At 43.7% G+C, this 15,601-nt stretch overlaps 1 protein-coding gene across 1 annotated transcript in view; it reads right to left on the bottom strand.

Moving 5' to 3' along the window:
* Positions 1–15,601, bottom strand: part of DNAH3 (dynein axonemal heavy chain 3) — a 730,495-nt gene that overhangs the window by 385,918 nt on the left and 328,976 nt on the right. Inside the window, exons 19-20 of the mRNA XM_077448990.1 lie at positions 15,144–15,235; positions 8,795–8,909 (exon numbers count right to left, since the gene is read on the bottom strand). Coding sequence (XP_077305116.1) covers positions 8,795–8,909; positions 15,144–15,235 — 207 coding nt within the window. The remainder of the gene's footprint in view (positions 1–8,794; positions 8,910–15,143; positions 15,236–15,601) is intronic.

Below are 15,601 nucleotides of genomic sequence, written 5' to 3' on the forward strand. Positions count from 1 at the left end.
TGCTTACTCACTTACCTTGACTTTTAATACCCCAGGCTCCCATCTATTTAAATATTTTCAGCTTCTCCATACCTTTCATGCCCAATTCCCACAGAATAGTTTAGTGATTAGACAATCTATGTTAGAATCAGTGCTTAGATCTGAGTGCCTGGATAAGTCTACATCAAGACTATACTCACATCTTACATTAATTTATAATAAATAAATTATGTGGCGCTACCTATCTGATAAATAAATAATAAAGATGAACATACATTAATACCAATAAAAATATGCTATATAAGCAAAATGCAATATTAAATAAAGTGCAAAGTGCAATTAACAAAAAAGGTGCAATATTAAAGTGCAAATAAATATGACATGCAAAAAAACTCCAAATAGACAGTGCTAAAAATGAGTCCAAAAAATTCCAAAATAAATAAAAGTCCTTGATCACAATCAAGCAAACGTGCTGTTCAAAGTGAAATAATTATGATAATCCAAATTCATAAAGTCTTCATGCAGTGAAATTCCAAATGACAACATCCACCGAAATAGTGACCATCCACCACTAGCAGTAAACTTCAGTGCTCAGTGCACCCCTTATTTCCCCCAGCCTCTCACCTCACATCTGAACCCCTTAGGGTCATATAGTGCTGTGAATGACCTGATATTCTTTCCAATCTTCGTTTACTCCACTCAGCAATGTAATCACCACAAAAACAATCTCATAGAAATGGAAGCAAAAGAGGGGGGGGGGGTCTCTAATAGTGTAGTATTAAAATATAGATTTTATTTAAATAATATCCACACTTACATATCAAACCGGAACTTGCGTGTAACCAATGAACTCCCGGTCTCGGCCGCGACCAGAGGTGATGATCGTGACACCTGGCTCCTCCTTTGTGACGCGTTGCGTCACAACCTTGTGACTTTTTCAAAGGGTTTTATTGGTATTAATGTATGTTCATCTTTATTATTTATTTATCAGATAGGTGGCGCCACATAATTTTTTTTTTTTTTACTTACTAGTGTAGAGATCACTATATATGTTGGCAGCTTCCTTCAGTTTGATTAGTTTAGTATTGTTCACCAGGTTAATTGGTGTTAGGCTAGTAGTAATAGGCTGTGCGCAATAGTACCTTCCTTTTCATTAGATTAATTTATATCCTGCCACTAGAGGATCTTAGAGCTAAATGGGTGCAAGATATACCAGATTTAGATGTGAAGGATTGGAGGGCTGTGTGGGGTAATCCTTTCAGTTCTTTGATATCCTTGAGAGATTGTATGATCCAATATAATATGGTACATAGAGCGTATATTACGCCATACAGACATAAAAAGATAAACCCTCTTTACTTCTCAGAGTGTTGGCGTTGCGGAGCAATACAGGGGGATTTTACACATATCTTTTAAACTTGCCCATATATAGCTATTTTTTGGGGCGGATGTGGTGGATTTATTGAACTCTCTCACTTCCGCACCTCTACCGGTTTCAATGTCTGTCTGTCTATTGGGTCTAGTAGAGTCTATTTTTCCAACAACTTTTGAGCAAACCTTTGCTAATATAGCACTTTTCTATGCAAGAAAAGCTATTGCATTGCATTGGAAGAAACCTCATCCCCCCACGCTTTCATTTTGGAAACAATTGGTAAATAATAACCTTCCACTGTATAGATAGAGATACCTGCATGAATAGGGGTTGCCCTAGCAAATACGACAAAGTGTGGTCAAAGTGGCTGGACAAGTTGTACTCAGTATAGACCATCAATGGGGGCTAGGATGTATGATAAGCATGCTCCTATGTGAGAAATGTCTGAGGCTATTGGTGGGAGAATTATTGTCTATTGTAATTTGTTTTGCTTCTTATTTATTTTTCTATTTTTATTTTGGATTATTAATTCAAATATCAGATTTCGAAAATATTTATTTGTGTATGATGGTTTGTCGTGTCTTTGTATGTTTTGTCTGTAACTGAGAAATTTAATAAAAAGATGTCTAAAAAAAAAAAAGCTTTGAGCGTACCTGGGTTGACATTGGTGGAACTTGTTTTGGACTGTTTGCTATAAACAATACATGGCGTTACCCTTTTTTGGGCTCCCGTCTCACGGTCAATGGGAAAAAGGGGGGGAGGAGCTGTGCCTTCATGTCTGTTCAACATGTCTGTGTAGATACAAATTAGATCTCTTTGCATATGTCACATGATGCTGATCATTGCTTCTAATGCCGCGTACACATGATCAGACTATCTGGCGGACTCTTTTTTTTTCCAAAAGTCCGGCGGACTTAGAAAGAAGTTTTGACTCAAAATTGTCCGCCGGACTCGGTAGTCTGGCAGACAATCCACCTGTCTGTGTGCTAGTCCGCCAGACTTTTGAAATGAACGGACTTGCCCACATACGGAGAAAAGTCCATTCATTTTGAACGCGGCTCCAGGTAGACGGGACTAGCGCAGGAAGTCAATGTTGTCGCCTCCATCAGCGAGATTGACACCTCGCTGGCCTCGTCACCTGGTATGGACTTAAAGGGGTCCCCCCAAAGTCCATATCAGACCCTTATCCTAGCATGCAGCCCGGCCGGTCAGGAAAGGGGGTGGGGACGAGTGAGCGCCCCCCTCCTGAGCCCTAACCAGGCCGCGTGCCCTCAACATGGGGTGCTGCTTCGGGGAAGGGGAGCCCTGCGGCCCCCACCCCAAATAACTTGTCCCCATGTTGATGAGGACAAGGGCCTCTTTCCAACAACCCTGGCCTTTGGTTATCGGGGTCTGCGGGCGGGGGGCTTATCAGAATCCGGGAGCCCCCTTTAATAAGGGGGACCCCCAGATCCCAGCTCCCCACCCTATGTGAATGAGTATTGGGGTACCATGTAGCCCTACCCATTCACCTGGTGAAAAAAAGTGTAAAGAAAAAAACACAACACATGTTTTTAAAATAATATATTGCACAGCTCCGGTGGTCTTCTGTCTTGGGGGGTCTACTCGCTGGACTCCTCCTCTATCTTCTGCTCTTTTGCTAGCTCTTTTACTAGCGGAAGATCCCGGCTTTCTTCTTCGTCACCGCTGCCATCCGGGGTTCTTCTTCCGACTTCGGGGGTCTTGTCCCCCTCTTCGGTTCTTCTTTCCGGGCCTCTGCTATCTTCTTATAGCTCTTTTACTAGCGGTGGCCCGGTCTTCTGTTGCCGCCTTCTCTTCTTCTGACTTTGGGGGTCTTGTCCCCCTCTTCGGTTCTTCTTGCCGGGCCTCCGCTTTCTTCTTCCAGCTCTATTACTAGCGGTGGCCTGGTCTTCTGTCGCCGCCGCCTTTTCTTCTTCCTTGAGATGTTGACTCAAAGCTCTCTCTAGCCGCAATGACAGGGATGGCGACTTATATAGGGATAAGGGGCGGGGACATCACCCGGTGATCCCGCCCCTTGTCCCTATATACGTCGCCCCACAACGCGTCCCTGTCATTGCGGCTAGAGAGAGCGTTGAGTCAACATCTCGAGGAAGAAGAAGAGAAGAAGAGAAGGCGGCGGCAACAGAAGACCGGGCCACCGCTAGTAAAAGAGCTGGAAGAAGAAAGCGGAGGCGCGGCAAGAAGACCCGAAGAGGGGACAAGACCCTCGAAGTCGGAAGAAGAGGCGGCGGCGACAGATACCGGGCCACCGCTAGTAAAAGAGCTGGAAGAAGAAAGCGGAGACCCGACAAGAAGACCCGAAGAGGGGGACAAGACCCCCGAAGTCGGAAGAAGAGGCAGCGGCGACAGAATACCGGGCCACCGCTAGTAAAAGAGCTGGAAGAAGAAAGCGGAGACCCGACAAGAAGACCCGAAGAGGGGGACAAGACCCCCGAAATCCGAAGAAGAGGCAGCGGCGACAGAATACCAGGCCACCGCTAGTAAAAGAGCTGGAAGAAGAAAGTGGAGGCCCAGCAAGAAGGAAGACCCAAAGAGGGGGTCAAGACCCCCGAAGAGGGGGACAAGACCCCCGAAGTCGGAAGAAGACCCCCGAAGTCGGAAGAAGACCCCCGGATGGTGGCAGCGACAAAGTAGAAAGCCGGGCTCCTCCGCTAGTAAAAGAGCAAGCAAAAGAGCAGAAGATGGAAGACCACTGGAGCTGTGCAATAAATTATTTTAAAAACATGTGTTGTGTTTTTTCTTTACACTTTTTTTCACCAGGTGAGGGTACCCCAATACTCATTCACATAGGGTGGGTGGCCGGTATCCGGGGGCTCCCCTTATTAAAGGGGGCTCCCGGATTCCGATAAGCCCCCCGCCCGCAGACCCCGAGAACCAACGGCCAGGGCTGTCGGGAAGAGGCCCTTGTCCTCATCAACATGGGGACAAGCACCCCCCTATGTTGAGGGCACGTGGCCTGGTACGGCTCATGAGGGGGGCGCTCGCTCGTCCCCACCCCCTTTCCTGGCCGGCCAGGCTGCTTGCTCTGATAAGTGTCTGATATGGACTTGGGGGGGACCTCCACACCATTTTGTTCGGCGTAGGGCTTCTCCTTTAAGTCCATACCAGGTGACGGGGCCAGCGAGGTGTCAATCTCGCCGATGGAGTTGGTGACATTGACCTCTTTCGCTAGTCCCGTCTACCTGGAGCCACGGTCAAAACGAACTGACTTTTCTCCGTGTGTGGGCAAGTCCGTTTATTTCAAAAGTCCGGCGGTTTCCCGCCATAGTCCGGCGGTTTGTCCGCCGGGCTAAGTCCACCGGATAGTCCAATCGTGTGTACGTGGCATAAGGTGTAGAGGTTTATACTGCACATGTTCATTTGAAACTTTCAGTATCCTATGTGGAATTAAGGTTTGTGAATGTATAACAAATTGTATTGCTCTTAAGCCAGTAATGTATGTATTATGCTTGTTTAATAAAACTGTGTTTTGAGATAAAAAAAAGAAAGTGCAGACTTTTTGTTTATTCAGTTTTGGAAGTCCACTCTACTGATGCACAGCGTGTGATGTTTTGTGCTTATATAGCATAGGTATAGTGAATTACTGTACATGTTAATTTTCTATTGTTCAAAATAAGACCCACAGGAGTATTCCTTGTTTGATTTAAAAATTGCAAGCGCTGTTTGCACACAAGTGAATAAATAAAATGATATGTAATGTGCAAATGTTCAAAGACCATCATTTCAAGTAATAAAACTATTAAAAGTGCTCAGTCCCGAAAACTGTGATATGCAATTGACAAGTCTTTGACATGTGATAAAGTGCCTTGTGCTAAAAAGTATCGGGCACTTTATCACATGTTGAAGATTTGTCAATTGCATATCACAATTTTTTGTGACTGAGCATTTTTAATATTTTTATTCTTGTAATTCTGGTATTTATTTTAACATTTGCAAATTACATATAATTTTATTTATTCACTTGTTTGATTTAAAAATTGCAAGTGCTGTTTGCACACACAGGATAATCATGTGGGTCTTATTTTGAACAATAGAAAATTAACATGTGGGTCTTATTTTGACGAATACACTTAATTGGTTTAGAACAGTGGCTGCACTAAGTTATATTGGTGGTAGGAGTATGTTTCATATATTAAATTTGCTATTGTGAATTGTTCTTCACTGACATTCTTAAAATGATAGCACAACAGTTTTTCTTTTAGTTTTCCATATACAGTAGGTCTGTGCTCACATATTTATAAGTGCAGCTTTCTAAGGCTACTTTCACACAGAAAGCGCCAGCTAATTTTTTCCCCGCTTTAATGCTGTTTAAGCCCCGCTTTTGCACCTTTTTTGGCCACTAGCAGGGCCCTTTTAACCCAAAAAAGGATTAAAAACTCCAGTTTTGTGGTGCTTTTGAACTGCTTTTAAGGCAATTCAAACATGCTGCCCATTCATACTAATGGGCAGGGTGTTTTCAGAGAGATAAATACAGTGCTCCCAACCCACCCCAAAGATGCTGCTTGCAGGACTTTTTGGAACATTCTGCAAGCGCACCGCCCCAGTGTGAGAAGACACACTGGAATGAATAGGAGGTGGTTTTCAGGCGCCTTTTACACTTTTTCAAGTGTGAAATGGGTCTAAGGCTTATTTTTCTAAAAAAAATTTTAACAGTAAGCGCAGATTATTACTTTTAAAATTTCACAGTGAAATCTCTGCCTGCCTGTAGTGCTACAAAAAGAAAAAAAAAATGAAGATGTTGGGGACGATTCAATAAAGCTTTTCTGGCCTCATGGCCATATTAGAAAGTTTTGCCCCAAATTAATAAAAGCTGCGGGGCAGTTTTGTTGGTATTTTTGATGCGCGCATCAAATGCAGTTCTTAAGCCACGTACACACGGGGCGGACTGTCTGGCCAACTTAGTCCGTCAGACAATCTGACGGACAGTCCGTCATACTTTCGAATGAACGGACTTGACCACACACACCACTTTTTGAGCGGACTAATACGGCGTACTAAGTCCGCCATACTATCCGGCCTACTTTTGAAATGAACGGACTCGCCCACACACGCGGAGGAAAGTCCGCTCATTTCGAGCGCGTCTCCAGGTAGGCGGGGCCCGCGAAGGAGACGTCGCTGGCCCCGCCGCCTGGTATGGACTTAAAGGGGAACCCCAACGCTGAAAAAAATCGGCGTGGGGGTCCCCCCCAAGTCCACAACAGACCCTTGTCCGAGCACGCTACCCGGCCGGCCAGGAAAGGGGGGCGAGCGAGCGCCCCCCCCCCCCGAGCCGTACCAGGCCGCATGCCCTCAACATGGGGGGGTGCCTTGGGGAAGGGGGGGCCGCGCGGCCCCCCCACCCCAAAGCACCTTGTCCCCATGTTGATGAGGACAAGGGCCTCTTCCCGACAACCCTGGCCGTTGGTTGTCGGGGTCTGCGGGCGGGGGGCTTATCGGAATCCGGGAGCCCCCTTTAATAAGGGGGCCCCCGGATACCGGCCCCCCACCCTATGTGAATGAGTATGGGGTACAATGTACCCCTACCCATTCACCTGTAAAATAAAAGTACAAAAAAAAACACAACACACGAGATAAAATACTTTATTGCACAGCTCCGGGGGTCTTCCGTCTTCGGGGGTCTTCTCGCCGGACTCCTCCGCTATCTTCTTGTAGCTCTTTTGCTAGCGGAGGAGTCTGGCTTTCTTCCTCGCCGCCGGCCTCTTCTCCCGACTTCGGGGGTCTTGTCCCCCTCTTCGGTTCTTCTGCCGCGCCTTCTTATAGCTCTTTTACAGGCGGTGGCCCGGTCTTCTGTCGCCGCCGTCGCCGCCGTCGCCTTCCATTCTTCTTCTTCTTCTTCTCCTCCAGGAGATGTTGCCTCGACGATCTCTCCGGCCGGAATGCCAGGGACGCACTGCGCGGCCACTTATATAGGGACAATGGGGCGGTGTCACATGGCTTTATGGCGGCGACAGAAGACCGGGCCACCGCCTGTAAAAGAGCTATAAGAAGGCGCGGTGGCCTGGCAGAAGAACCGAAGAGGGGGACAAAACCCCCGAAGTCGGGAGAAGAGGCCGGCGGCGAGGAAGAAAGCCGGACTCCTCCGCTAGCAAAAGAGCTACAAGAAGATAGCGGAGGAGTCCGGCGAGAAGACCCCCGAAGACGGAAGACCCCCGGAGCTGTGCAATAAAGTATTTTATCTCGTGTGTTGTGTTTTTTTTTGTACTTTTATTTTACAGGTGAATGGGTAGGGGTACATTGTACCCCATACTCATTCACATAGGGTGGGGGGCCGGTATCCGGGGGCCCCCTTATTAAAAGGGGCTCCCGGATTCCGATAAGCCCCCCGCCCGCAGACCCCAACAACCAACGGCCAGGGTTGTCGGGAAGAGGCCCTTGTCCTCATCAACATGGGGACAAGGTGCTTTGGGGTGGGGGGCCGCCCCCCCCTTCCCCAAGGCACCCCCCCATGTTGAGGGCACGCGGCCTGGTACGGCTCAGGAGGGGGGGGCGCTCGCTCGCCCCCCTTTCCTGGCTGGCCGGGTAGCGTGCTCAGACAAGGGTCTGTTGTGGACTTGGGGGGGACCCCCACGCCGATTTTTTTCGGCGTTGGAGTTCCCCTTTAAGTCCATACCAGGCGGCGGGGCCAGCGACGTCTCCTTCGCGGGCCCCACCTACCTGGATACCCGCTCGAAATGAGCGGACTTTTTTCCGGGCGGGAAAAGTCCGCTCATTTCAAAAGTACGGCGGACTGGCACACACACGGGCGGATTGTCTGCCGAAATGCGAGTCCGACGGACAGTATTACGGAAATTCCGAAATACTTAGTCCGCCAGACTGCACGCTGAAAAAGTCCACTGAAGCCCACACACGAGCGGACTGTCCGCTGAAATGTGTTTCGGCGGACTAAGTAGGCCAGACAGTCCGCCCGTGTGTACGCGGCTTTACATGTGACATTTTTTTATTCTGACACTGTGGCTGTAAAAAAATGTATGAAGAAATACCGCCACATCATTGGTAAGAAAAGTGGAGGTAAATGAGGCATCATGTAAATTGTGTCACATGTAAAATTCTGTCTCTGATAATTCTGCAACAAATTCATATATATCGGGAGATACATTTCTAAACAGTGTCTATAACACTCTTTATGAAATCCAGGGTTTAAAAAAAAGTTGCTTATTTATGAAAAAATGTAAATAATGGGGAGAGTGGTTATTTTCAATCAGACTAGAACAAATGAGTGTGACTGGTTGATATGTACATAACAGCTTTTAAATGTAAAGATCACAATGCTTAGTAAAAAAAATTGTGTATACGGTATATCACTGAAAGGGAGGCACACATATTTCAAAAATACAATGTGTTACCATTTTTTTTTAAAAAGCATTGCAAAAAAATCATATCTGTCACACACCCTTCTGGTATTGAATATTTTGAGTTACCTACCGTATCTCGATATCGGACAAAGTTAAAGATCATATTAGACCATTCAGCCTTCATCTTTTCCATTGCTTTTTCTAAGGAGTATTCTTTGCTTGCTGCTGCCCCAATCTGCTCCATCCTATAATTACAAATGATATAAGATCATTAAACACAGTTGCATCATTCATTCGCAGAGTTCCGTGAATGAATGAATGAACTACAAGCCCAATTTTCCACTGAAGCAGATAGCTTGTAGCTCTCAATGATTTCAGTGAGGGCACTGGTGAATGCACTCGTAGTTAACCACTTAAGGACTGGAAGATTTGCTCCCTTAATGACCAGGCCATTTTTTGTGATACTGCACTGCGCCGCTTTAACTACTTTCGGACTGGACCATTTTGCTGGCTTAAGACCAGACCACGTTTTGTGATTCGGCACTGCGTCGCTTTAACTGACAATTGCGCGGTCGTGCGACGTGGCTCCAAAACAAAATTGACGTCCTTTTTTTCCCACAAATAGAGCTTTCTTTTTGTGGTATTTGGTCCCCCCTGTGTTTTTTTTTCTTGCGCTATAAACAAAAATAGAGCCACAATTTTGAAAAAAAAAACACATAATTTTTTACTTTTTGTTATAATAAATATCCCCCAAAAATATATAAGAAAATTTTTTTTTCCCTCAGTTTAGGCCGATACGTATTCTTCTACATATTTTTGGTAAAGAAAATAAAAAATAATCGCAATAAGTGATTGATTGGTTTGTGCAAAAGTTATAGCGTTTACAAAATAGGGGATTCGTTTTATGGCATTTTTATTAATAATTTTTTTTTCTAGTAATGGCGGCGATCAGCGATTTTTATTGTGACTGCGACATTGTGACAGACACATAGGACATTTTTTACACATTTTTGGGACCATTGTCATTTATACAGCAATCAATGCTATACAAATGCATTGATTCCTGTGTAAATGACGCTGGCAGTGAAGGGGTTAACCAGTGTAGGGGTTAAGTGTTCCTAGGGGCATGTTACTAACTGTGGGGGGCTGGGCTTTGTGTTAGTGAACACTGATCTCTGCTCCAATCACATGGAGCAGAGATCAGCATCACTTGTTGCTAGGCAGAACGGGGAGATGCTGTTTACAACGGCATCTCCCCGTTCAGCCGCCCCCTGAGACGATCGTGGGTATCCCCGTGGCGACCGGACTCACGAGGGTCCCAACCGTCACGCAAGCATGCCGCCGCGCACGCGATGGCAGGGCGGCATTTAAAAATTGACGTACCTGTACGCCAATATGCCTGCCAGTGCCATTCTGCCGACGTACATTGGCGCGTGCCGGTCGGGAACTGGTTAACTGACAATTGTGCGGTTGTGCGATGCTGGACCCAAACAAAATGTGTGCCCTTTTTTTTCCCACAAATAGAGCTTTCTTTTGGTGGCATTTGATCACCTCTGCGGTTTTATTTATTGCACTATAAACAAAAAAAGTGACAATTTTGCAAAAAAAGCAAGATTGTTTACTTTTTGCTATAATAAATATCCCCCCAAAAAATATAAAAAAAATCATTTCTTCCTCAGTTTAGACCAACATGTATTAGAAGAATACATGTTGGTCTAAACCGAGGAAGAAATTATTTTTTTGGTAAAAATAAAATCGCAATAAGTGGATATTAATTGCTTTGCGCAAAAGTTATAGTGTCTACAAAATAAGGGATAGATTTATGCCATTTTTATAATTTTTATTAGTAATGGCGCTGATCAGCGATTTTTAGCGGGACTGGAACATTGCAGCGGACAGATCAGACACTTTTGACACTTTTTTGGGACCAGTGACATTTATAAAGCGACCAGTGCTATAAAAATGCACAGATTACTGTATAAATGACACTGGCAGGAAAGGGCTTAATACTAGTGGAGATCAAGGGGTTAAATGTGTTCCCGGGAGGTGTTTTTAACTGTGGGGGGAGTGTATAGTCAAGAGAAAGAGAGAGATCGCTGTTCCTGATTACTATTACAGATGATCTCTCTCTACTCCCCCGTCAGAGCGGGATCTGTTTGTTTACATTGACAGATCCCCAGGCTGGTTCTCTGTGGAGCGATCGCGGGTGGCCAGCGGACATCGCTGCCTGCAGGTAATGAGCATCGGCTCTGGCGCCGTGCACTCACTGTATCTATTGCACGAACCAACGTACAGCTACAGCAATTGGTACAATAGAGCCAACCTGCCGTTGTGTAATGAAGGGGGCTGGTCGGCAAGTGGTTAATTTATTCTTCATAATCTACAGTAACTGTCTACCGTAAAGGATATTCGGGCAGACAGCTGTAGTGAGAGCCTGTAAAAGCCTGACGTAAAAATATTATTATTATTTTATTTTTAAGTGATCCTTTAAAAAAGCAATGATTCTGACAGGCAAAAACTACAACTGTCAGTATGTGCAAACTATTCTGCATTTCCACAGTACCCTGAATTTAAATTAGCGTATGGGTTATGATAGCTGTATGCTATGTATTTACTTTGCAGTCTAGCTATATAGATCGATCAGTGAGAAGATTCTTTGGTTGGTATTTCTTCCCCTGGTTACTTCTGCAGTTTTCACCGTCCAGAATTAACTGTCAATCAAATTTTAGTTAACAGGAAATTATAGAAATCTGTCAGGTGAGAACAGAATGAACTCAAATGAAACTCTCAGGGAAAACATCACTATCTTGGATCGAAGATGCCTCATGAATTGGCACAGGCCATCTTCACTGGCTGTTTACTTAAGAATCGTTCTCCCCTCCATATAAGTAACTAATGATGACCATACACGGCAATATCAGCTCTTGCTCACTATTTACTTGGATACTAAACAATCAAGATAATCTGGATCACTTTGGCAACTTTTAAAACAATATTCCAACAAAAATAACTTTTGGACCATAGTCCGCTTTGAAGGAAGTGGGCAAAAATCATTAGCTATTGGCTTTGGCTATTGGCATTGGTATGTAAAGAAATCAGTGTTTCTTGAAGATAAATATATATTTTTTTAATCCTGTAAAATGAGAAGACCCATCCAGTTTGCACCCTGTGTGCCTTGTTAGCAGATTTAAAGCGGAGCTGCACCCAAAAGGGGAAGTTTCGCTTTAAGCCCCCCTCCTATGCCACATTTGGCATGTAATTTTTTATAGGGGGGGGGGAGTGGGTACCTAATTTTGACAGGTACCGGCTTCCACTTCCAATGTTTACAACGTAAATTATTGAGTGTACAGTTTGTATAACAGTGTAAATTTGCTGTCCCCTCAAAATAACTCAACACACAACCATTAATGTCTGGCAACAAAAGTGAGTACAGTCAGAGTGAAAATGTCCATTTGGACCCAAAGTGTCAATATTGTGTGTGACCACCATTATTTCCATCACAGCCTTAATTCTCTTGAGCATTGAGTTCACCAGAGCTTCACAGGTTGCCACTGGAGTCCTCTTCCACTCCTCCATGACAACATCACAGAGCTGCTAAATGTTAGAGACCTTGCGCTCCTCCATCTTCCATTTGAGGATGCCCCACAGATGCCCAATAGGGTTTAGGTCTGGAGACATGCTTGGCCAGTCCATCACCTTTACCCTCAGCTTCTTCAGCAAGGCAATGGTCATATTGGAGGTGTGTTTGGGGTATTTATGTTGGAATACTGCCCTGGGGCCCAGTCTCCGAAGCGAGCGGATCATGCTATGCTTCAGTATGTCACAGTACATGTTGACACTCATGGTTCCTTCAATGAATTGTAGCTCCACCACCATGCTTGACCGTAGGCAAAACACACTTGTCTGTACTTCTCCCCTGGTTGTCACCACACATGCTTGACACCATCTAAACCAAATAAGTTTATCTTGGTCTCATCAGACCACAGGACATGGTTCCAATAATACATGTCCTTAGTCTGCTTGTCTTCAGCAAACTGCAGGCTTTCTTCTGCATCATCTTCAGGAGAGGATTCCTTATGGGACGACAGTAATGCAGACCAATTTGATGCAGTGTGCGGCGTATGGTCTGAGCCCTCACCCCTTCAACCTCTCCAGCAATGCTGGCAGCACTCATACATCTATTTCCCAAAGACAGCCTCTGGATATTTAGAAATAGCGGTTTAGAAATGAATGGCTGTGTGTTGAGTTATTTTGAGGGGACAGCAAATTTACACTGTTATACGCTGTACACTTAATACTTTACATTGTAGCCAAGTGTAATTTCTTCAGTAAATAATGAAGAACTGGGTAACAAGAGATCACAGTTCGGTAGCACATCCCATTTTAAACAAAGAGAAGGAAAAGGGCAAGCGGGACTTTAAAGGTATCAAAAATTGAAGTAAATAGTCAAACTAGAAAAATATACATTTTATTTAAACAAATCTTTAAAATTGCAAAAAACATTTGCAAGAATCTAGTATAATTTCTTTCAACATGAACAACAAACTTCTTACTCTACATGTTTCGCTCAAACAAGCTTCCTCAGGAGTTATTTGGAAGTGTCGCATGAAGTAAAACTATAACTATCAGAGAAACAACAATTGTAAATGATTATGCTCAAAAATTGCCATGAATAAAATCGCAGGGTATGCCCTGCGAAGTTTTAACACCTTAGTTTCTTTTTCAAAGTCAATTTCTCTTCTGCAATTTTGTTTTAGCCGTAGGTATTGGCTATACGGAATGCTGGTCACTTGCACACCACATACTGACAGGGAAGCACTACGAGTTAGAGAGATTGCTTTGCTGTCTCTCTCTCTTTCTCCTTCAGCAACTTAATTGGAGACCTCTTCCACCATAGTAAGTATTTCTCACAACTTGCTCCTTTATTAAAGTGGTTGTAAACTAAATTTTTTAACTTTTACCTACAGGAAAGCCTATAATAAGGCTTACCTGTAGGTAAAAAAAATATCTCCTAAACCTGTACGGTTTAGGAGATATTCTCCTCGGTATGCGCCGCTGAATGCAGCGGCGCATGCTCACAAGGGGATTCTCGGCCTGAAAATCCGGCAGTGGCCGACCGGCCGGAATGAAATCTCCCGCGCGCATGTGCGGGAGTGACGATATCGCGGCTCCGGCCACTCACAGCGCCGGAGCCGCGATACCTGGAAGAAACGCTGAGGGAGCATGTCAGCTCCCTCGGCGGGGATCGGGCCAGATGTCGGGGCCTCGTTCGAAGGCAAGTATTTCATAATGAGCTAGTATGCGGTGCATACTAGCTCATTATGCCTTTTGCTTTGCAGGTTTAAAAAAAAAAAAATTTGAGGGTTTACTACCGCTTTAAGCCATTTTAATACGTGGGTTTGATTGCTCTGGATGTCCACTGATCGACTCTTGGAGCTAGGAGACAGATCTGATTTGCACATCTCTGGGAGATCTATAATTGCCACCTGATCCCATGGTTGTTCCTGCTTTTCTCCACCCTCATTAATCAGTTGACTCTCAAATTAATCACCCACTACAGATGAGAATTCAGGAGCTGGTTCAACTTTTACATAGATAAAATTAACATCCAAACAAACAAAATTATTTTCTATTCATTAGAAGGAATCCAGGTTTCTGTCTCCAGCAGCAAATCACCTCTAGTAGACCCACCACGGATGTGTCTCAGGGTGTTGTAAAGAGAGAAACAAAGGGCGGTATTTTCCATCTCTAGTTCCCTGGTCTCTCTTACCTCTTTTTTGGATCAATCCTTCAATTTAGAGATGGAAAACAAAATTGGTTCCATCTATCTCAATAATTAGAATTGAGGTAAATGCCCTGGCTTCTTTATATAAACATTTAAATTTATCCTCTCTGGTTACCAAAGGTCCTCTCATTTTGTAAACCCAGACTCTTTGTTGTGAATTACAATCAATATTTCATGAATACAAGCATCTGGTAGGCACTCATGTCATATAAAATGCAACTCTGTACAATTTTTGATTATTCATAATCATTTACAAGTTTCTCTCTTATAGTATATTTTACTTCATGCGACACTTCCAAATAACTCCAGAGGAAGCTCGTTTTAGCGAAACATGTAGAGTAACAAGTTGTTGTACATGTTGAAAGAAATGATACAGAGATTGTTGCAATTGTTTATTGTGATGTTAAAGAATTGTTTAAATAAATTTTATATTTTTTCTAGATTGACTATTTACTTAAATGTTTGGTACCTTTAAAATCCCGCTTGCCCTATTCCTTCTCTTTGGTAATTTCTCCAGTGTTGTCACATGAAAAGATATAATAAAATATTTACAAAAAACTTTTGTGAGATACTGTACATGTGCAAACACCTTCTTAAACATCATTCGTCAGATTGTAGCAGTCATAGGAAGCAATAATTGCAAAACAACCCAGTGAGGCTTGTTTTTATACAAAATAATTTAAGAAAAACTTACTTATCTATGAATTTGGACAATCCATACTCCAACATGTTAATGAGAGATGTATTGGGTTCTGGGGCGATATCAAATCCAACAATCTCACTTATCTAGAAAAAAAATGATATAGTTATTAAATAATATATTGGTGTGCAAGGCAATGACAATTATGGATAAAAACTAGTCATGAAGAAAACATTATATTTTCAGGATTATGCCGATATGCTTGATCATTCATCTTATTTTATTATCTACCTCTTGTGTAGAAGAACATTGCTCTACCGAATAAAAAAATGTTACTGCAGTTTATGGAAAGCTTTTATTACCCATTTCATCTTATGTAATTTTGTCTGTGGATTTGGGGAGATGGAAATAGGATTTTGGTGGATTATAGAGGAATGATTAGGTACCCTGATTTAAAAATGATGAATAATCGTAATGCAACATATTGGCAAATAACATTATGAAATTCTTTT

The sequence above is a fragment of the Lithobates pipiens genome, unplaced genomic scaffold, assembly GCF_037356315.1.
Source record: "Lithobates pipiens isolate NorthernLeopardFrog02 unplaced genomic scaffold, aLitPip1_a1.2 Scaffold_22, whole genome shotgun sequence".
Lineage (NCBI taxonomy): Eukaryota > Metazoa > Chordata > Amphibia > Anura > Ranidae > Lithobates > Lithobates pipiens.